The sequence below is a fragment of the Botrytis sinoallii genome, assembly GCF_014898435.1.
Source record: "Botrytis sinoallii strain Bc 23 chromosome Unknown BSIN_024, whole genome shotgun sequence".
In the NCBI taxonomy this organism is placed as follows: domain Eukaryota; kingdom Fungi; phylum Ascomycota; class Leotiomycetes; order Helotiales; family Sclerotiniaceae; genus Botrytis; species Botrytis sinoallii.
The window spans coordinates 856,275-878,776 of NW_024066051.1; the positions used below are offsets into that span (position 1 = coordinate 856,275).

The 22,502-nt window shown below is 36.1% G+C and overlaps 5 protein-coding genes across 5 annotated transcripts; 1 reads left to right on the forward strand and 4 right to left on the reverse strand.

Annotated features, from left to right (window-relative positions):
* Positions 1-1,041: 1,041 nt before the first annotated feature.
* Positions 1,042-2,968, reverse strand: EAF02_010323 (uncharacterized protein; the record flags this gene model as incomplete). The annotated part of the gene is made up of 3 exons (XM_038906371.1): positions 1,042-2,321; positions 2,372-2,659; positions 2,722-2,968. 3 exons carry the CDS (start codon positions 2,966-2,968, stop codon positions 1,042-1,044), a joined length of 1,815 nt encoding a protein of 604 aa, XP_038754098.1.
* A 1,091-nt stretch (positions 2,969-4,059) lies between these two features.
* On the reverse strand, positions 4,060-4,591 carry EAF02_010324 (uncharacterized protein; the record flags this gene model as incomplete). Its single annotated transcript, XM_038906372.1, has 2 exons — positions 4,060-4,065; positions 4,130-4,591. 2 exons carry the CDS (start codon positions 4,589-4,591, stop codon positions 4,060-4,062), a joined length of 468 nt encoding a protein of 155 aa, XP_038754099.1.
* Positions 4,592-6,192: 1,601 nt separating this feature from the next.
* On the reverse strand, positions 6,193-6,516 carry EAF02_010325 (uncharacterized protein; the record flags this gene model as incomplete). The annotated part of the gene is made up of 2 exons (XM_038906373.1): positions 6,193-6,321; positions 6,379-6,516. 2 exons carry the CDS (start codon positions 6,514-6,516, stop codon positions 6,193-6,195), a joined length of 267 nt encoding a protein of 88 aa, XP_038754100.1.
* A 134-nt stretch (positions 6,517-6,650) lies between these two features.
* EAF02_010326 (uncharacterized protein) lies at positions 6,651-6,861 on the forward strand (the record flags this gene model as incomplete). Its single annotated transcript, XM_038906374.1, has 2 exons — positions 6,651-6,706; positions 6,735-6,861. 2 exons carry the CDS (start codon positions 6,651-6,653, stop codon positions 6,859-6,861), a joined length of 183 nt encoding a protein of 60 aa, XP_038754101.1.
* Positions 6,862-13,869: 7,008 nt separating this feature from the next.
* On the reverse strand, positions 13,870-14,835 carry EAF02_010327 (uncharacterized protein; the record flags this gene model as incomplete). Its single annotated transcript, XM_038906375.1, has 1 exon — positions 13,870-14,835. One exon carries the CDS (start codon positions 14,833-14,835, stop codon positions 13,870-13,872), a length of 966 nt encoding a protein of 321 aa, XP_038754102.1.
* Between the last annotated feature and the right edge of the window lie 7,667 nt (positions 14,836-22,502).

The following is a 22,502-nucleotide window of genomic DNA, read 5'->3' on the forward strand; positions in this document are numbered from 1 at the left end:
ATATTCATAATTCATTTGACACTCCTCCATTTACATGGAAATCGTACTTCAGCCAGGACGGTCCTACCTGGACACCAAAGATGTACAGTGTTTTCAATATTCAAGATCAAACCAACCAATCGTTATTTGGATTGGATGTTTGATAACCTGTGAGGAAATTATCGTGCCGAAGTTTTTGCGGATTTACGTATATTTTAAGGGTTACATGTTTTTTAATAGACTAAATCATACGATGATATAGCAATATATACCTAGGTACCTAGTTATATATGTTGTACGGAGTATTGATATTACAAAATTACAGATCTTGAGAAGAGAAGGGCGGAGGGGCGCAAGGGGGGTTTCCCCTTTATGTCTGCGCACCCAAATACAAGGGCTCTAAAACGACGTGTACAATGCACGCCTAGAGTAGGTATTCAATGGTCCGAACTGCAGCCCAACTATCCAAAGCATTGGAACATCAATTCCTTTTGGATGTTGAATTTATTCAAAGAATCAGAATAATGTTCATAGTCATGTTAATTTGAAACAATAAATCTATCAAATCAATAATCATATTCTCAGAATCTCAAGACTAAAATCTTTGAGTGGAATGTAGTTCGGGCTATTGGAAGCACTGTGCGTACCCCCCAAATCAATCAGAATATTCTGAAGCTTTAAAACTTGGCGATTTATTTGGCACTGAAAATAGGAATACATATTGATGTCACTGTTCAGAATCAGACTTTCAATGTTTCCCTTGTCTGGTTTTATTTATCTATTTATTTGAATGAATGTGTCGCTTTTTACGCTTCTGTAGATCATACGTATGTGGAAGGCCGCACTTCTCTTGTAGCAATTGTGTTCAAAACCGAATGCATGAATTAAGAGTATATTAGAAACAATTTCTTGACTGCCATCCCAACGCTACGACATTTCAGATAATCTGATACTCAAACGCCTCAAGGAACCATGACAGATATGTCCAAATTCGCGAACACCATCCTACTCCACTATTTTATTACGCCCGTCATCCCATTGAGTCTCACAACTTGCGCTCTATTAATAACCAAAAGCCGTATTCGAACAACCGGCTTTGACACATGTCAGACAATAAAGTGGCAGCTTCTCACAAATTTTGGTGAAAGCAGCGCATTTTGAAAGATTCTTCCAGCCAGCAGTTGTAGCACATTTTAAGGTGTCTGCATAACAGGCAGCGGCTGATTTTTGGCATGTCAACATGGTGTTGAAAGGGGTAACCTTACCACACCATTTTCCAACTGTCACAGCGCATGTTGCCGCCGGGGTTGGGACTACGGTTGGCGTCGGTAAAGTCGTCGAAGTCGATTGCTTGACCGTCGTTGAACTCTTTACAGAGCTTGTGGGTTTTAAAGTTGTTATAGTCGCGGATACAGTAGAACTTTTGGCAGTTGTAGCGCTAGTTCCTGATGTACCACTAGTCTTTGCGCTTGTAGAAGCGCTTTGGGATGAGACTGCAACAGAAGATGACGCGGTTGAACCGGAGGTGAGAGAGCGATACCAATTTGTTCTATCGGTGTCACCCAAACAATCACCAACCGTAACGCCCTTCCATCCTCTGGCCTTGATTTGATCGAAATAGTAGGTGGAAAGGTTGCCAACAGATTGCTGTACAATATCGTGCTGGATAGACAGGTAGTCTTGAACAGCTGTTGCAGCAAGTGCTTTCTGTACAATGTTCTTGGAGTTCTGAATTTGCGATGGCAAGGGGTTTAAATAATCCTGGGTGTCCAAATCGAAATAGACCCTGTGGTACCCTAGAGTTTGCATATCTGCCCAGCATCCTGATGCCTCAGTACAATCAGAATAAGGAGGTCTCATGTAAGTTGGCCATTTTCCGATGATGTTATTGAAGGCCATCTCATTCTTCACCATCTGTTGCATTCGAAGGTCGTGTGATATATTTGAAAGAGAGTAATGACTCCAGGTATGAGATGCAACTTGATGTCCTTCAGCAATCATACGTTGAATCAAAGATGGATAGGGAGCGGTAGTATCGATTTCTCCTTTTCCGTTGTTGTTTCCGGTGATGAAAAATGTCGCTTGATAACCATACGACTTTAGAATGTCGAGGAGATCGGATGTATAATTGTATGGACCATCGTCGTAAGTAAGAGCTACGACATTATTTTGCACGCAGTCATAGATGTCATCCGTGTAGGTGATAGGTCCTGTCAATGGTCTTGCAACATTAAGAGTTGATGCTCCGGCAGGCGTTGCATCTGAGTCGCATCTTCCATATCCAAGTAAGCAGCTTCCTGGATCAGCACAATAGTCTTGGGTGGTTCCGCAGTATCCGGAAACTTGTAGCATGTTAGTAAGCAAATTGACAAATCGGGACTCGTCTACTCACCACTACAGCATTGGTTTCCTCCACAAGTTGCACCACCAAAGTTTGGACCACAAGTTCCTCCTGTGGTTGGCTCGGCAGCAGCAGTGGTACAAGTTCCAAATGCAGACTGACATCCTACGTCACAATAATCTGTTGTGTTTCCACAATATCCCGATGTAGAACAGCAAAGTCCTCCAGTACAAGAAAGCCCACCATTGCTCGCTCCGCATGTGAAAGTGTTTTCTGAAGGTTGGACTGTTGTTCCGGTACAAGTTCCAAAGGCAGTTTGGCAACCAGCTCCGCAGTAGTCTAGGTAAGTACAAATTAGTCTATGAATTATGTGCAAGTTATTCAGAGATTCGCCAACATACCAGTTGTGTTACCACAATATCCATAGGCCGAACAGCATCCTCCCGTGTTTACAGTAGCGTCACATGAATAGCTATTGTTTGCTCCTGCGAACGAATTTCCGCAAGTGTTGTCTGTACTTATTATGGCTCGCTTAGAAAGGAAAGCAAGAAAGCCAGGATCTTGGGAGTCAGTTCCCTCCACTGGAAACGCAAGGCCCATACCACTGAGCATGAAGCCCGTGGCCAGAGTTAAAAAGAATGATTTCATCTTGGTCGTTAATAAATTACAAAATAGTCTGTTGAAAAATGTATACACTAAAAGAATTGAAGCAGATAATGAATGATTGAATATATTATGGAAATGGACGAAGAAAAAAGAATGTCAGTTCAAAAAAAGAATGTCAACGGTCTGATATGCCGGATTAGGGGTGAAGAGGAAGGAAAAATGAAAGACAATGACGAGAAGGAAGATATATATAAAATTACCATACCACGGGTCGACATATCATTACCAAGCTACAAGAAGATATTACATATGACGCCGCCTGTTCTTTGACTACGACTTTTTAGAGATGTTTACATGCATCTATGAATTGATTCCTAGAATTATCGCCAAGTTTTGTGGCGAAGGAGGACATGGCGTTGTTAGGCGTCGTCCCGTCTTCTTGGAAAGAGTCCGTGGAACCAGATGAGAAGTTCCGAACGGAACGTCTCATGAATTTCATTCGTCGAATCTTTCTGAAACATGAATCTATGGAGGCAAATGGATTAAAATTTAAGGGGTACTGACTGGAGCTTTAAATTGGTGGGGAAGCCTTTCTCTTTCCAGCTAAACTTATTAATAGTGTTTATGCGCAGTCACTATTTCTCTTGAGATATTCGTCCCAACTTCAACAAAGGAGAGAAGAAATTCGAGTCAGGCATTTCTTGAGGTCTAGATTCCATATACGTACATATGACCTTGCAAGTGACAGGTTTTCTATTTTCCAAATACCTGCTTACCTATGAGAAGAGGTTATCGCTCTCGGCCCTAGATATGTTTCTGCACAGTCTTCAAAAAAAAATTCATCTGAACTCAGAAGGGGTCAAAGCATAATGAAAAATATCTTTATTCAATTTTATCTCTAATTTATATCCCTTTGCCCAAGTCCAAAAGAATGTGCCCAATCGTAATCATTAACTCGTCAATCTCTCAAATCATCATTCATCCATCTTTTTTCCGTCATTCGTCATTTATCTATTACTAGTCGTCATTTTCAAGTCGTCTATTGTCTAAATCAAGCCTGAGCTCGTTAATCAATTATCATCCTCCGTTCAGCGCAGGCGCTGATCGAAGAACTCAAGATATCGAGGGGCTCTCTATGCCTAATTCATTGGGGTTAGCTTAATTCATGATTGACTGTTACCGAGGGAAATTTATAAGGCTTACCTGGCAAGCATAGTCGGTGTAGCATTGCTCATCAACCTTTGGCTCATACAAGACGAATCTTGTAAGACGGACACAGGTCAAGGCAGTGGTAGAGGTGCTGACAGTGGCGCTACCAACGGTAGAACCTGACTTGGCGGTATAAGCATCCTCGTCAATGACAACAGTCGCCTTGAATGGAGTAGTGGCCTTCCAAGTTCCATCTTCGTAGTCAATGGAGTCAGTTTTGCTGAGGATGGCTGTCTTGCTTGGGGTCTGGCCAGCGAGAGACAAAGACTTGGTTGGATAGTAGTCCATCTCAGCGTAGGCTGCGAAGGTGATGTTGTTGAAGCAGTTAACGAGGTAGTAGATTTGGGTAGAGGCGGCGCGAGCATCGATGGCTGCTGCTGGAATTGCAGCTGGAGCCGCCGAGGTAAGGGTGGAGAGGACGAGGAGAGGGATAGAAGCAATCATGGAGAAACGCATTTTGATGGTTGGATTGAGAGACTCGAAGAGTGACAAGTTTGAGAAGGGTTTGTAAGTTGTTGTAGAAGATCTTTGAGATGATTGAAGTGTTGTGATGATGGGAAATACTTTGCTGATGAAGCCTTCTTATATACTTTCTTTTCGTAGGAAGATCGATGGATCTCTGAAAAGCTTTTCTCGACCAAGCTTTCCCTATGCATCGCTGACCGCAAACAACCCATGTATCACGATCGTGGAAACAATGATACATCATCGCCAAGATTGGGTTTCTCCTCTCAAGCCACTATACAACATACGACACGATTTGAGACATTCGAATCAATCAATCAATATTGACTGGGCCTCAATATCATCTTTGGCGCCAAAACGTTCTCTCGTCTCGGGTACCCACTGTATCAGCCATGAAGATTCTACTGATAACGGCTTTCCAATAGCCAGAACCGACTCCTCTAGACCACGATCGGATTATGATTGTCCCATGCAAAGAAAAAAGAGGCACAGTTCAGTTGATGATTGAGCAGACAGTGGTCCCGATAATCATTCTCAATATTTTCTTACATGATGTCGATATCTTTCAAACAGGCTAGATCGTCTTGTTATCCCAGTTATTCCGTATTATTCCACCAAACAGAAAGCAGTTTTCAATATCTTCAGCCATTGATGCCCTGTACCTGTAGGTCATCGATATTTATGCAGGGTCGGAACGCACCCATATCAGGCTAAGCGATGCCCCACTGAACAAGCATAAACAATGGCTTCCGGATCTGCAAGTCGATCGTAACGGCGATGCAGACCACATTCGTATGAACGCTTGAGGAAGGATCTCCGAAGTTGATCTGTTGGCTGTCAAATTAGTCAAGGGTCTTTATTAAAGTGTTAAAATCTCTGCCAACGCGGGTCTGGCCCATACTTCCGAACCAATTTTTCATCGAGGCGGTCAAAGCTCCATGTCATCGATGAGAGGATTTTCACGCTTATTACAAACTTTGATCTGTGATCTTCGATGCCGTCAGCCCGGTGGATGAAAATTTGTTCTTGCGGACTCAGAAAAACCGGTTAGGTTCCGAAACCCCCACAATTGTGATCAAGGATCGTTCGGTGACCAAATTGAACCCTCCAATCTGCCAGATATCATGATTATGCTCAGCTGAAAACCGTCAAATATCTCATGTCTCTACCAGCATGTGAAAGTCAATTATAGATTTGCTATCCGAAAAGGCAAGTATGGACGACCTATCTCGTGGCGTTAAAGAGCAAATCGATAGCAGCTGAGACACACGTCGTCGTCAGGCGCCGTAATCCTACATCGGATCTATCCAAATCCCTCACCGCATGTAGCGTGTATTTTTGGAAGACACCGAAACTCAATCTAGATCTCAATTCATGAATTCATATCATATATTCAAATCAGATTCCGGACACGTTAATTCGTGTATGTGATCCCACCCAATGTGGGCGGACATGCACAGAGAAATGCCACCACCTCGGCCTTGTGTTGTGCAAGTGGATACCATATCCGAAGAGTTTTTCATTGTAACTACATCCTTTTTGTGAAGTATTGCATATTCCAAATTGATATTCATCTTTTTCATCTATTTTGGCTATCTTAACTGCCCATGGATACAATGATACGATATCGTATTGTTTCCACGGAACAGTTTCGGAGTTTCGATCTTTCCTTTGTGCGTGGAAATCGAATGATCAATGTTTCGTTCTCTCTCAATGTGTACCTTGATTCATCAGTCAGTTCTATACTTGCTTTGTTACGATATCAAATCTGGACATACCGCGATGAGTTCCATTCCTTGCCAGTAAGGCATCGGCTTTGACTTCAACTCTTCCTCTACCAAAGCAGAAATCTCTAGCAATTGAAAGGCAATGCTAAAGCTTGCATTTAGCTTTGAGGGACAGCAATTTTTAATCATGATCTACAAAATTCGATGGGAGACGTTTACTTATATCTACAGGCCTTTAAAACCGATACCCACGATGCAACATCCAAGAAGTCTTAGCGTACCTACTAGCTCGTCGGGTTGAGATTTGGTGCTTGCATCAAATCATGTCGTTAGTTTTGGATGCGACACCATCGCGGACAGGAACCAATTTCACCCCACAGTTAGTGTGCTACCCGTTGTAGCATCAGACGGCACGGCAGAACCATTGCACTGGGAAAAGATCGAGATAATAAGCAGGGGATTTTTGATGATGCTACTATGGCAGTCGAGCAGGATGGGGAGGAGCGGCTCGGATCGGCTATGCTTGAAAGATGAATATGCGGCAGAGAACCTGTTAGATACTCTAGCTCTATAGCTGTAGTTAGTTAGGGTTGTCGTGTTTTGCTACTTTCAATTTTGAAGATAAAACACACACCAATTGTACAAAATTCATGATTTGTTTGGCTCAAGTTATTGAACGATCTGCAACTTCCTGTATTAGCTAAATTTACATTAAATAGAAACCTACCAAAGTTAGCCACCTGAATGGGTAGCCATTCTATCTCAAATTGGAAAAAATAATACATCCCCGGCATCGAATAGCACTCAGGCTCTTATGAAAATGCAGTGAATTGGCTGTACCATCAAGCAGGAACTTCACAAATTCAGCAACTGTAATAACTTGATAAGTACAATAGGCATGTGAACTACATATATTCTTTGGTCTTTTTTAATCTCTTTGCATTGTTCTTTTGTGGATTGTTGTGTTTAGATAATTATTCAGAGTTCGTGAGTGTCATAAACTTGATTGCTAGCACATATTCCTGAAGGACTGAGGGCTATTTGTTGGCACAAAGTGTTTGGATTGATTAAAGATTCTCACATGCGATAGACACAAATGAATAGTGTTTACATTGGAGGATCCGAGGAAGTGATCTCAATCTATGAAATCTATACTCATATACGGCTTGGCTTGGTTATGTCAATCACATGAAGTTCTATGATAATTCGAAAAAATAACCAGTTTGTATTGATGCAGAACTAACTAGGTGTACAAAATACGAAAGAAAAAAAGCAATTTCATTGTGCTGAATGTCTGTAGATTGATTGATTGATTTCATTTACGTCCACCTTCAGTCTAAGACTATATAGGACGGCTAGGCCTCTAGAGGCTCTAGCGGATAACTTTTTATTCTACAAAAATGGATATATACGATTTAGGGAAGTGAAAACAAATACTGGGGAACAGTGCCCGCTCATTATACGCATTGCATATAATAAGAAAATTGTGAAAATCAAGAAATTGTAAGGAAATCAAAGCCCTCTCTTATTTCCCTAATTACTTCTTCTTCATTCTCTTCTCCTCTCTCCTCTTCTACTACTATTCCTTCCTCTATCTCGTCTTGTATGAGAGCCCTGGCCAGGTGCCATGCTCTTGTGGCGATTTTGGTGATATTGATGAATTTAATGGCTAATTCAATACCTACTTTTGTATGGAATAGGAACTGTATAGTGATCTTAGATAGTGGTATATTCTTGAATATTTCTTTTCTCTCTGCTTTGTATATAGGACAACTAATAAGGAAGTGTTGTGAAGCCTCAATATTACCACATATACATTTGTTATCAGAGAGTTTGAATCGATATAAATAAGATTTGATATATCCATAACCTAATTTGAATTGAAAATATACGCTAGCAGTGTTTCGCTTGGTTTCACTTGGTAGCTTGATTTTCGATCCTATCTTCCATAGAAATAGCTTTGAATAGATTAAAGGGGATTGATTTGATCTGAGTTTGTATTGATTGAAAATAAAAAGCCATTGATCTGAATCGTACTCTTTGATCATCATACCTAGAAATCCAAAACTTGTTTCGTTTGAGATAGAACGTATTGTGGTTGCTTCCTTTGCTAGTTTATCTGCTAGCTCATTTCCTTCTACTAAAGTATATCCTAGAACCCAATTTAGAGATACTTCAGCTCCTTTTGCTTTGATGATTTCCGCTGCTTTGATTGCTCGAATCTGATAGGCCTGTCCAGAGTGATCTGATGGTGTTTTTAAGCGATATAGACCAGCTTGGTTGTCCGAATATATCTTGAATTTGTTGCCAATACAGGCAATTGTGCTAGCATATTCAATAGCTCTAGTAACCCTGTAAAGCTCTCTATTATATACTAGTTGATTGCTATTAATATTCAATTATTGTTGATATGAAATTCGATTGTTTGGTTGTATTGCGATTATACCTACACCTATACCTATTCCTTTTTCAGTAGAAGAGGCATCAGTATAAATGTAGGTAGTATCCTTATCTCTGTAATTGAAAACGATATTGTGAAGAATAGCAGTATCTTCTTTTGATGAATTGCTAATATTAACTCTGAAGGGAATTTCCTTTTTCCATGGGGGAAAGTTGAAGTGAATAATCTTTTCAAATGAAATAGGATTGAGATTCTGATTTATTGATCCTCTAATTCTATCAATTTGGATTGATTTATATCGTTTTCTTTGAGGAGTAGGGATTACTTCCAAATCGGTTTGATATTGAGCTGATATTTCTTTTCGATATTGATTGGATGGTTTGGCGAGAGTTTAGCTAGACGAAACGCGTATTGCCTAACATTTGAATCTAATCGAATTTTTGGGGGCTTTAGGCTTGCTTCTACTTCCATTGGAAGGATTGGGGCTGTTTTGAAGACTCCTAATATCTTTCGAAGAGCTAGGTTTTGAAGCGATTGCATCATATTCTTGAAATGAGTTTGACCTCTCCACCAAATCACTGATCCGTAATCAGCTATACTGGTTACGCATGCTATATATAATTGTCTAAGGGCTTTAGGATTAAGGCCCTTTTCGGTATTAACTAATCGAGCCATTCGATGGAAAACACCTTTCGCTTATATGATTCGAATATTAACATATTGATCGAATTTGAGGTTCGGGTCGAACCATATTCCCAGTTATCTAATGAGAGATTAGAATACAATTATTTCCGAATTGGGTAGCGTGATTGGATATTTTTTTATCAATTTGGATAATGAAAAGTGTATTAGCTTTGTTTTTGCCAAATCGAATTGGATTGCATTTCTAGAACTGAGTTCATAGATTTGTTTTGTAATTCTTTCTAAGGTTTTGATATTCTTTTTCTATGTAAATAAATATATGATTAAAGCAATATCATCTATATAGAAAAAAAACTTGATCGAATTGGATAAAAAGAGCTCCCTGATATATATAAGGAAGAGAATTGGAGAAATCGGACTGCCTTATAGTATTCCAATCGAAATTGGCTTGAAAGATTCGATTTGATTATTAAAAGATAGTTTCAATTATCTTTGTTGAAGAAATGAGGCTATCCAGGCTATCAGATTTGTGAGCAGTTTTAGCTTCTTACAAATATCTAATAGTCGATTTCTCGAAACGTGATCGAATGCTCCCTTTATATCCATAAATAATATTGAGGTCTTTTTATTGGCTTGCTTGTTTCTTTCGATTTCTGTAGTTAGTAAAAGTACAGCATCGATTGCTGATTTCTTTTGGCGTTCTTCCATTTGACTCTTGTAAAGGAAATGGATTGTTTCCACTAAATATCCTAATCGTTGAGCTAGAATCCTTTCGCTTATTTTACCCAGACAATTTAAGAATGCAATTACTCTATATACTTTTGGAAGGGAATAATTTAGTTTGGAAGCTTTCTTCAGAATAGCTTCTGTGGCTTGTTTTCAACATTTCGGGTAATATTCTAGATTAATAAGTTTACTAAAGAAAATAAAAAAGATATATGGGATTACTTTGTAAGCCTTTATAATAATCTCTTGAGTGATTCCATCTGGGCTAAAGGTTTTTCCTTGGATTTTGGCTGAACAGGCATTGCTTAATTCGATTTGAGTGAGATTAGGCCATTCCCATTTCTTGGATTGTTTATACCCTTCCCATTGTGGTTTTGGGGTAATAGGAGGGGGTGGGAATAGAATTGATTTGAAAGCAGAGCATTTTCCTTTGAAAAAGCTTTCTATTACAATATCCAATATCCTTTGATCTTGAAAGTCTTTAGTATAGGCCATTGCTTTGAAAATTGTCTTTGTGTCCTCCTTTTCTAGAAACTTATTCTAATGATCCTTTTTTGCTGTTTTAATAGCTTGAAAGTACTTGTTTCTAGCGATTCGATATCCTTCCTTAGAGCTATGATTCTCCAGATCTGATTCAATTCTTTGCTTTGCTTCTTTTAACTCTTTTCGGAGATCTTTCAATTCAGGTGTCCACTATAGTTTGGCCCTTTTGATTGAAACAATTTTAGGTATACACCTTTCTATTGCTTTTTGAATAATCCTAATAAGTTCGCTTGCTGCTTGATCTAGAGTTAGATAATGATTGTCTTTGTTTTTCAAAAAATTTAAGGAATCCTTTTGGTTGAAATGATTAATTCTAAATTAGATAGAATAAGGGAATATAAGGATTCCGATTTAAATATTGATTCGAACTTTTCCCAATTCGCTAGTTTAGTATTGTATCTAGCTATCGATTCAGTATTAGAAATACTTAGATCTTCTTTTCCTTTTAATTCGAATAGTATTCCTGCATGATCAGATTCTGTATCTGAAAGCGTTTGTTAATTGTGAATTTGAGGAGAGATTCCCTCTGATGCTAGTATTAGATCAAGAACACTTGGATTAAGGAGATTAGTTCGATAGAAAGTGCTGATTCCGGGTTCGTTTAAAAGAATGAGATTCTGATCTTCAAACCATTCAGCTAATTGATCAGCGTTTCCGCTTTTCTTCGAAAAAGGATCCCACTATGGGTAATGGGCATTGAAATCGCCCAAAAGGATGGTTTCTTGTGTAATAGATATATTATACAAGCACCTTTCGATTGTGAAACCTTTCTCTTTAGCTTGATCAGCTTCGTTGTATATATTGATGATTTGAAAGGTTTTGTTTCCATTTTGACAATTGAAAATCTGTATATCAGAATCTATTGGAGAATCGGAAGCTAGATTGATTGTAGCTTGAAGAGTTTTTGATGTGTATAGTAGTGTACGTGGCCGGTAATTAGGATTGAGTCTTGGTAATGTTTGTGTGAAATTGGAGTGTATAATAGATTTTGAATTTGAGTAATCGATTTTGTTTTTAATAATCCAAGGTTCTTGAATTATAATGAGGTTGATATTAAGTTCTATTGCAAGCTGTAGAACATTCTCTATAGCTTGTGAACTCCGATTGAGATTTATTTGAAGGATTCGAATATTAGTGTGACTTATTAATGAGTAGTGTTCGATTTTTGTTGAATAGCCTGATAGGTTTCGCATGTTTTCGAATTTGCTGCATGATTCCCTTGGCAATTCGAGCATTTTACTTCTAAGTGTTGATAGAACTTTCCTCTGATATTACATACCATACACAAGTGTACTGATATAATGTGCTTGCCTCCACATAATCCACAGGAAGGGTTCCTTCTACAATAGGCATCCTGATGCCCAAATCCTTGACATTTCTGATATTGTATAGTTGGTTTTGATTCGTAGAATTGTTCTACTTTTATACTACTTCCAGCAATATATAATCGCTTTCGAATAGCTAATTCTGCTTCTGATTTTGTAGCAAAAGCAATAATGATAGCACCCTCTTGTTGATAAGCTTTCTAAAGGCGGGTGTAAGCCAAAAGGGGGTTCCTATAGGCTTGAAGTCTGGATTGAAGGTTTTGATTTTGTTGAGTATAAGATCCATTCCTTTTGTACCTGAGAATTCTTTAATTGGGATTTTGTGAATAATGACTTTGTGCCATTCTTGATCCTTTGGATTCTTTCGAATTTGATAATATTACTCCAAATCGCTTTTTTCTTCAATAAGAATTGTAATGTAAAGGGATTATTTGTTATGATAATGATATTATTATTGAAGGATATAGTTGCTGCTATAATGACTGGCCCTTTGATTCCGATCTTTTGAAAGGCTTTATTTATTTTGTTTCGGATAATTAGGGGGGAAAAGGAGATAGGGTTTGGAAAATCTGGCTTGATTAAAATAATTCGTTTTTGGATAAGGTTAGATTTCTTTTCTATATTAGTAGATGTAATGTTTTTCCCTTTGGGGACTAAATTCCATTCTCCTTTTTTTGAAATATCAGCGTATATTGGTTTCAATGTAGTGGTAGTAGTAGTAGTGAGCGAAAGAGGTTTAGCTAATGCTATCACTTGTGATTCGATTTTGTGTGTAGCGGTTTCCAAATAAGTAATTTGAGAGGTGATGATATTCAAAGTTGTAGTAAGCTTCCTCTTTTCAATATATTTTCTAAAAATCTCTAGGAGATCTAAGAGCTTGGATTGTTTTTCGCGTGATTGGGAGAGAGAGGAAGCTAGCACTATAAGGTCTCTAGCTTTTAAAATAGTTTTCTTAGATATATTTGGGTTGTTTTGGATTCTAGATTGTTTGTTCTGATTGCTAAAGGATATTGTAGGGCCCCGTTTTTTATTCTGATTGAATATATAAATAGTATTGATTATATCTTGAGTAATAAAGGGGTCACTAAGTAGATTGAATTCTTTAAATCTTCTTTTAGTACTGGCTGGCTGGTTGATTGATAGAATAGGGCTAGAGATTTCGAATTGAGGGTTTTCAGAAGACGGAGAAGGGCTTGAAGGTATTGGGGTATTTAAGACAACAATAGGATAAGTGATTGGTATAATGGAGGCTTCAGAAGGAGTCTCTATTATAGCTGTATCCCTAAGTATTAATGGATTGTTAAGAGAGCTTATATTGAGGATCTTATTCTTATTTTGGTAGTTTGGAGTGAGAAAATTTTATGCGAATTTTCGTGTATGTTTCGTGTTCGGAATGCCGACGATAGTAGTACAATAACTACTGGTCAGAATCACTGGGGGGCAATTGCAATCAATTTGGTTTAATAATTATGATCTAAATCGATCGCGAACGGGTTGTATTTCGAAGAAAAAGTTTCCTTCGAAATTTGTTGTGTCGCTGAATGTCTGTACTGTACTTGACAAGAATACAAAAATAATAATGATACATTTAGAAGTTGAGAACTAAACATTAAAACTAAACATTAAAACAAAATATTGAGAATCAAACATTAAACATTACGAATTACAAATTAATAAAAACAGGTCAACACAAGACATCGCGAGGCCACCAGAACGTAACATAAAGAAATATACAAAAGAAATATACAAAATGCTAAATTGGCTACAACATTAACAACATAGTACAGTACAGACAATTCGCTACGCTAAGCAGTGTCTTGAACTCCCCTCATCTCCTTCACATACCGATATAGCACGATATTAACCGTAGCCCGGGCTAGAGACTCAGAGAGACAAGACAACCGTTTAACGAGTGAAAAAATCTTCATCAAATTTAGCAAACAAGGCATCCATTTCATCCGCTGTCATTAATTGACCAAAACTAGAATTTGCAGTCGGGACGAGAATCGGAGTAGAATCGGAAGGAAGGGTCGAGGTCGGGAGGGTAGAAGAAATGGTAACGTAAGGAGCATCATAAGATTGACCGTCAAAGAGTTCCCTATTCTCGCCATTGATAGCCGTTCCACCGGCATCAGGATTAGAGGGACTAGCAGCGGGGAGATCCGACGAAGGGCTGGCCAACTGACCGCTTGGAAGGCCGACGGAACCTGGCCTAATATCTTTCTTAAAAGCGGGAAGAGAAGAGGCTCGGCGTCTTTTGGCGGCTGGCCCTTCTACAGCATCTCCTTCGACTGGCCGCTCCCTCTTTCCCCTCGTTCTTCCCCCGCAAGAGCTACAGCAGCTAAGTATCATGTTCCCAATGATCTTCTTGGGGAGATACTTTTTTGAGCCTACGCTTACAAAACATTTGTCCCTGCCAAAGTGGCCAGGCAAATGATTCTCTGCGAAGAGAGCCCAAAACTTCTCGCCCAATACTACTTGCTTCCATTCCTCCTTGTCTTTACCCTCCCCTCTGGGCATGTACTTCTCCATGAGTACGCCATCATTAAGGTCGTGGTCGTACTTCAAGGAGTTTTTATACGATGCCGGAGTTCCCTTGTAGCCCTCTGGTACGTCCAAAATGACGTCGGGATCAGCGGCGATCGCTTTCTTGTCCCGGATCATCCTTTCCAGTCGCGACCGCGATGGCAGGAGCGAATTGGGATCCTTCGTCTTCTTATCATTGACGAAAGATTCGATCAATTCATTCCTCCATGCTGGGAGGGACAATTTACCGAGGTCTAACGAGGCGTTGGGGGCGACAAAATCTATAGCGTCAATGTGCCTAGTAAAAATGTCCCTTCGCTCTTCTAGGGAAAGATTTGAAGTCATCTATTTGATATTAGCAATAATCCCAATCAATATAATACATTTAAATCACTCGGATGCTTGAATAATTGGATCGAACTCAGACAATGAAAGCTTTCAATTATCGGCGTGTATTCCGGACATTTGAAAGCTTCTAATATTGACGACAACAAAACAATCAAAACAAGTTCATTGATTCACGTTATCCCATTAGTTTAAAAAGGTTCAGAGAATGAGAGCTTCAAATTGTCGGATTACAATCCGAACAATCGGAAGCCCTGAAGGTTTGACAACAATACAATATTCGAATACGGTTCATTACTTCAAACTATTTCAATCATCTAATTCAACTTGGAGAATGAAAGCTCTAACCATACACAAAGTAATGAAATTGATGAGACTTCAAGTTAGCAAGCCAACTTATACACTATACCAACTTTAAAACCCTAACAACTTTATAACATTAATCAAAAAGAATTCAAAATTATATAATCAAATATAACTTTAGATCCAATTGGAATTTAAGAATTATAAAATACAAAAATAATCTTCTAATCTAACTCTACAATTTTATACATCAAATGATCTAAAAAAAAATGACATTTCAAAAATATTATAAAATCGCTGGACTTCTAAAGTTGATATAGTATATTAATTGGGAACTGACTAGAAGTCTTGTCAATTTCATTACTTAGTGTACGATTAAATTATTGAATTGTAATCTGAACAATCAAAAGCCTTGAATATTTGACGATAATATAATAATCAAACTGAGTTCGGAAAACGAGAGCTACAACATATAGTTGATGACCTTCGCATCATGTCATTTCGTTCTAAGCATTCAACTACTACATTCAACTACAGCATAGGATATGCACTCAACATAGCAGAAGAATGAGTTGAACAGAGCGAGTAGTGGCAAACGACAAGAAATAATTTCGCTGTACAACACCAGAGTCTTCGAAGTACAAATACATTTGTTTCATCCCCATTACATTAATTCTACTCATCGTACAATATACAGACCATCGAACAATTTAAATTGCGCTCCTCGCCAGGAGCTCTCGCGTAATGTATCAAGCCTGAACCATCAGGCGTGAAAGCCAGAGGTCCAACTCGCGTAATGTACACTCATCCCCTGATGTACACGACGAAGTATGTTCTTGATGGGAATACATTATACATGACAACACAGCAATTGAGAAACTATACGAAGAGCAAGAGTATACCAACAATGATCAAGCTATCTTAGCATCTCAAGTTCAGCTTCCACTAATGAACTAGACTAGGAGACTAGCGCGATCTGTTTGATCACGTGTTTGCACGAATTCCCACCAACAACTTCCAAAAAAGATTCAATAAGATCAAGATAAGCTTGAAGGCTACTCAGCCTGATTTAGAAGGCCGAGTATACCAGTGGATGTACTGAGAGCCTCCAAAAAGCCAACAATCGTGGAATAGTTACAAGTAAGCTGTGTACTGCTGAGCAACTCAAACTGACTTGAATGTATCTAAATGATCCAAAGCGTTGCATATTCTGTCCAAAATTCAATTGTCAAGACAAAAATGCATCAGAGAGCCAGGCTTCAATACTATTGTTCCCCAGAACTACGCAATAAAAGTGAAGTTCATCAAATTGAAAGAAGTAAAGTGAAAAATGAGGCTTACTTTTTCTGATATTATCCACCAGCTATATTACACTCTTGATCGATTCGGGAATTTGGAGACGGAAGGGCGAATTCGATATTGGGGGTAACCTGAAGTGAATCATAAGCGACTGCCTCGAAAATGAGTGGAATTGACAAGGAAGGGGCAATGTGGTTATTATTAGGCGGGAGAGAGTTCTTAGGGCTAGTTTGGATATACAAATCCGCACTGGATCCGCTGAATATTCCGCTCTTTTTGAAAACGGATTTTGAATTTATATTTGAATATCAAATTGTGGATTTTATTAAATAATTTGTATTTCAATGAATTTAGTATATTTCGAGATAAAAAAAAGATAGATTACTTTAAAATGATATTAAATAATCCGCATTTTTCATTAAATTTGTATAGGAATTAATTGATTGATTGATTTAATTAACGTCCACCTTCAGTCTATGACTATATAGGACAACTAGGCCAAATGGTCTAGCGAATAACTTTTAAAATACAAAATTAGGAATTTTAATAATAGGGTAAGTGAAAACTAATACTGAAAACTCGTTCCCATTTACTATATGAAGTGTATATAGTAAGATATAGAATAGAGAGAATTAAACCCTTTTTTTTCTATCTTTTCTTTTATCCTTCTTCTTCTCTTTCCATTTCCGAAATGGCTTTCTCTCTTTCTCTTATTGTCTCTTCTTTTTCTACAATTTCGTTTTGTATTTTGGCTTTTGATAAATGCCAAATTCAAATAGCGATTTTGATAATATTAATGAATTTGATTACTAATTCGATATCTATTTTCATATATAACAGAAATTGTAGGTTGATTTCGAGATTAATATTTCTTTAAAGATTTCCTTTTTTTTTTTTCTATATATTAAGCAATCAATAAGAAGGTGTATAGTTGTTTCGATATTGTTGTAGATATACTTATTGTTTGAAAGTTTGAATCAATGTAAATAAGACTTAATATAATCATAGCCGATTTTGAGTTGAAAAAAGGTGCTAGCAGTATTTCGCTTAATACCTTCTGGTAGCTTGATTTTGGAGCTGATTTCTATGAGAAGAGTTTTCGAATAGATTGTATCTGATTGATTTGATCTAGATTCATATTAATTGAGAATCTCTAGCCATTGATCGGAGTCGTATTTCTTTATTATTATACCAAATAGCCCTATACTAGTTTCGCTTGAAGTAGCCTGTATTGAAATTGTTTCTTTCGCTAATTTATCAGCCATTTCATTTCCTTATATCGAAATGTGATCTGGAATCCAATTTAAAGAGACTTCAGCTCCTTTTGCTCTAATATCCTCTGCTGCCTTGATTGCTTGTATTTGGTAGGCTTGCCCGGGGTGATCGGAGGGGGTTTTTAGATGATAGAGTTCAGCTTGGTTGTTCGAATAGATCTTGAATTTCTGTTCTTCATATGCTACAGTGCTAGTATATTCGATAGCTTTTGTAAACTCCCAATAATTCTCTATTATATACTAATTGATTGATACCATATTCGAACGTTTTTGATAAGAGATTGATTCATTTAATTGTATTGCAATTATCCCTATTTCTATTCCAATTCCTTTTTTGGTTAAAGATGTATTAGTATATATATAAACTATATTTTGATTTTTGTATTTAAATATAATATTGTGAAGAGTAGCTATATTTTCTTTGAGGCTTTATTAATATTGATTTTGTAAGGTATATTTCTTTTCTAGAAAGGGAAGTTGAAATGGGTAATCTTTTTGAGAGTAGATGGATTGAAATCTTGTTCTATAAATTCTCTTATTTTATCTAATTGAAGTGGCTTGTAATGTTTCCTTTGAGGGGTAGTTATTACTTCTAGATCCGATTTGTATTGAGATAGTATTTCTTTTTCGATATTGATTGGGTGATTTGGTAATAGTTTTATTAATCGAAAGGTATATTGTTTTATATTTAAGTCTAAACAGATTTTTACTGGCTTTTAGTTCTGCTTCGATTTCCATTGAAAGGATTGAAAGCAGTTTTGAAAACTCCAAGTATCTTTCGAAGAACTAGATTTTGAAGTGATTGAAGTGTATCCTTGAATTTGATCTAGCCTTTCCATCAAACTTCCAATCCGTAGTCAGCAATACTAGTTATACAAGTTATATATAACTATCTTATAACCTTAGAACTAAGGCCTTTTTCTATATTAACTAAGCAAGCTATTCGTTGAAAGACTCTTTTCGCTTGTACTGTTCTGATATTGATATGTTAATCGAATTTGAGATTCGGATTGAACCAGATACCAAGCCATTTAATTAGAGATTGGGGTATTACTGTTTCCGAATTGGGTAAAGTAATAGGATATTAAGCTGTTAATTTGGAAGAGGAAAAATGCATTAGCTCTGTTTTAGCTAAATCGAATTGGATTGTATTCTTTAAGCTGAATTTGTATAATTGTTTTGTAGCTCTTTCTAACAAATAACATTCTTTCTCCAAATAGATGACTTAGTAATAAGAGTGATATTGTCAATATATAAAAGGAATTTGATTGAATTGTTTTGGAAAAGATCTCTAATATAAATCAAGAAGAGGATTGGCGAGATAGGGCTACCTTATGGTATTCCAGTCGAAATTGGCTTGAAAGATTCGATTTGATTATTAAAAGATAGTTTTAGTTATCTTTGTTAAAGAAATAAAGCTATTCAGGAGATAAAATTGGTTAGTAATCTCAGTTTCTTGCAAATATCCAATAATCGATTTTTTGAAATATAATCGAATGCTCCTTTTATATCTATAAATAAAACCAAAGTCTTACTATTAGCTTGTTTGTTGCTTTCAATCTCTATATTCAAAGGAAAGCTGTATCGATTGCCGATTTCTTTTGTCGTCCTCCCATTTGGCTATAATATAAGAGATAGGTAGTTTCCACTAGATATCCTAATCATGAGCTAGAATCCTTTCGCTTACTTTTCCTAAGCAATTGAGAAGTGCAATAACCCCTATACGCTTTTGGTATCAAATAATCTGGTTTCGAAGCTTTTTTTAGGATTGCTCCAGTGGCTTGTTTCCAGCATTATGGGTGGTATCCAATATTGAAAAGCTTGCTATATAAAATAAAGAAGGTTTGTGGAATAGCTTATACGCTCTTGTAATGATTTCTTGAGTAATACCATCTGGACCAGGAGTTTCCCTTGAATTTTAGTCGAACAGGCGTTCTTTAGTTCATTTTTAGAGAGATCAGGCTATTCCATTCGTTGGATTGTTGATATCCTTCCCATTCAGGTTCGGCTGTGATAGGAGATTGAGGGAACAGAGTAGTTCGAAAAGTAGAGCATTTTCCTTCAAAAGAGATTTCTGAAGTAATATCAGGATCCTTTGATTTTAATAATCCTTTGTATAGGCCATTGCTTTGAAAATAATTTGAGTATTCTCTTTTCTAGGAAATCGTTCCAATGATTCTTCTTTGCTGTTTTAATAGCTTGAAAGTATTTGTTTCTGATAATTCGATAAGCTTTTTTGAACTAATATTTTCGAGATTGGATTCAACTTGTTGTTTTGCTTTTCCTAATTCTTTTCGAAAAGCTTTCAATTCAGGAGATCACCATGGCTTAGCTTTTTTGTTTGTTATAACCTTCGGAATACAGCTTTCCATTGCCTTTTGAATAATCCTTGTAAGTTCGCTAGCAGCTTGATCCAATTTGAAATGATATATATCGTTTTCTTAAAGGAAATCAATCGAATCTTGTATAGTTGTTGTAAACATACTTAGTTCGGTTAGAGTGGGCGAGTGTTTGGCTTTGAATTGTAGAATAGATTCGAATAGCTCTCAATTGGCTAGCTTTGTATGATATCTGATTATTAGTTCTTGAAAAAGGGTATTTGAAATCTCTTTTTCTTTTAATTCAAATAGAATCCCTAAATAATTGGATTCAATATTAAAAAGTGTTTATCAATCTTATATCCTTAAAGAGATACTTTAAGAAGCTAATGTGAGGTCGAGTATATTTAGATTTATCAGATTAATTCAAAAGAAAGTAGTAGTTCCAGGCTTGTTTAATAGATTTAGATTTTGATCTTCAATCTATTTTACTAGTTAATCGGTATTAGTGCTTTTGTTTAAAAAGGAATTCCATAATAAATAATAAAAGTTAAAGTTGCCTAATATTATTATTTATTAATTAATCAATAAATTGTAAAAAAACCAATCAATTATATATCCTTTTTCCTATACTTGATTTGCTTTATTATATATATTGATAATTTGAAAGGTTTCGCTTTCATTTTGACAGTTTATTATCTATATCTGGGTCTATTAGTAAATAAAAGATTAGATTAATTATAACTCAAAAGTCTTTAGAAATAATAGGAGGATTCGGGGTTTGAGATTAAAATTAAAATTGAAAAGAATTTGTATAAATTGGAGTGTATAATCGATCTGCAATTAGAGAAATTGATTTCATTTTTTTTGAATTCAAGGTTTTTGAATTAAAATCAGATCAATATTGAGCTCAAGAGTAAGCTATAGAACGTTTCTTTATGGTTTGGGAGCTTTTTGTTAATGGTTTATTTGAAGAAATCTGATATTATTATAATATATTGATTAGTGCTATTAGCTTTTTTGTTGAATAGCTTTGAAGATTTCATAGTTTTTAAAAACTAGCTATATAATTTCCTTAACAATTAGAGCCTTTGGTGATAATATGAGAGGCAGAGTTTTCCTTTTAATTATAGATCATATAGAGATGTATTATTATAATATGTTTGTCTCTGTACAATCCGTAAGAAGGATCTTTTTTGTAATATGAGTTTTGATATCTAAGCCCTAGCATTTTTGGTATTGTGTAGTAGGTTTGGATTTATAGAATTGTTCTACTCTAATACTAATATCTATAAATATACAACCACTTTCGAATAATTAGTTGGCTTTTGATTTTAAGATAAAAGCTATAACGATAGCATTGTCTTTTTGATAGGCTCTTTTGGCTATTGGAGTGAGCCAGAAGGGAATTCCTATTAGCTTGAAATCTGTATTGAAGGTTTTGATTTTAATTGTAATCAAATCCATTCCTTTAGGCCTAGAGAACTCTTTTATAAGGATATTGTAAATAATAACCCTATACCATTCTTAATCTTTTTGAATCCTTTCGAATTTGATAACATTTTTTCAGATGGCTTTCTTTTCAATTAGGAATTGTATTGTAAAGGGATTATTAATAATGATAATGATATTGTTATTGAAAGAAAGTATTGTTATAGTAACTATTGGTTCTTTAATTTCAATTTCCTGAAAAGCTTTATTAATCTTGTTTCGAATCGTTAAAAGCGAGAAGGTTTTGGAGTTAGAGATTTCTGATTTGATTAAAAGTAATTGTTTTTGAATAATACTAATCTTTTTCTCTATTAAAATAGATTTGTTACTTTTTCCTTTAATAATTAGATTCCATTTTTTTTCTTTTATAATATTAGTATAAAAAGATTTTAATATTGATATTGTAATATTGGTGGAAGTCGATTTGGTTAAAGCTTTGGTTTGAGATTCGATTTTCCGTATAGCTGTTTTCAAATGATTGATTTGGGATGTGATAATTTTGGAAGCTGTAATAAGATTTCCTTTTTTAATATATTCTCTAAAGATTTCTAAAAGATCTAATAACTTAAATTATTTGTTATGTGATTGAAAGAAAATGAAAGCTAGAATTATAAGATCTCTAGTTTTTAGAATAGTTTTTTTAAAAGTAATTAGATTGTTTTGGATTTTGAATTACTTGTTTAAATTGGTAAGTAGTATAATAGAATTTCGCTTTTTGTTTTGATAAAATTTTGAATGATGTTATTTGGCTTTTGAATAATAAAAAAATCGCTAGGTATCATTAAAATCTTATCTTTCTGATTTTAGAACTGATTATTTGATGATTGATGAAGTAAGGCTTGTAATTCGATTAGAATCTTCTAAAATAAGTAAGCAAATTTGAGGTTTGTAGGAGGGCTGGAGTGATTGTTACATAGATACTTTGGTATTATAAATTAATCTAGAATAGCTTCTTCTCATATCTATATCTAAAAGAATATTC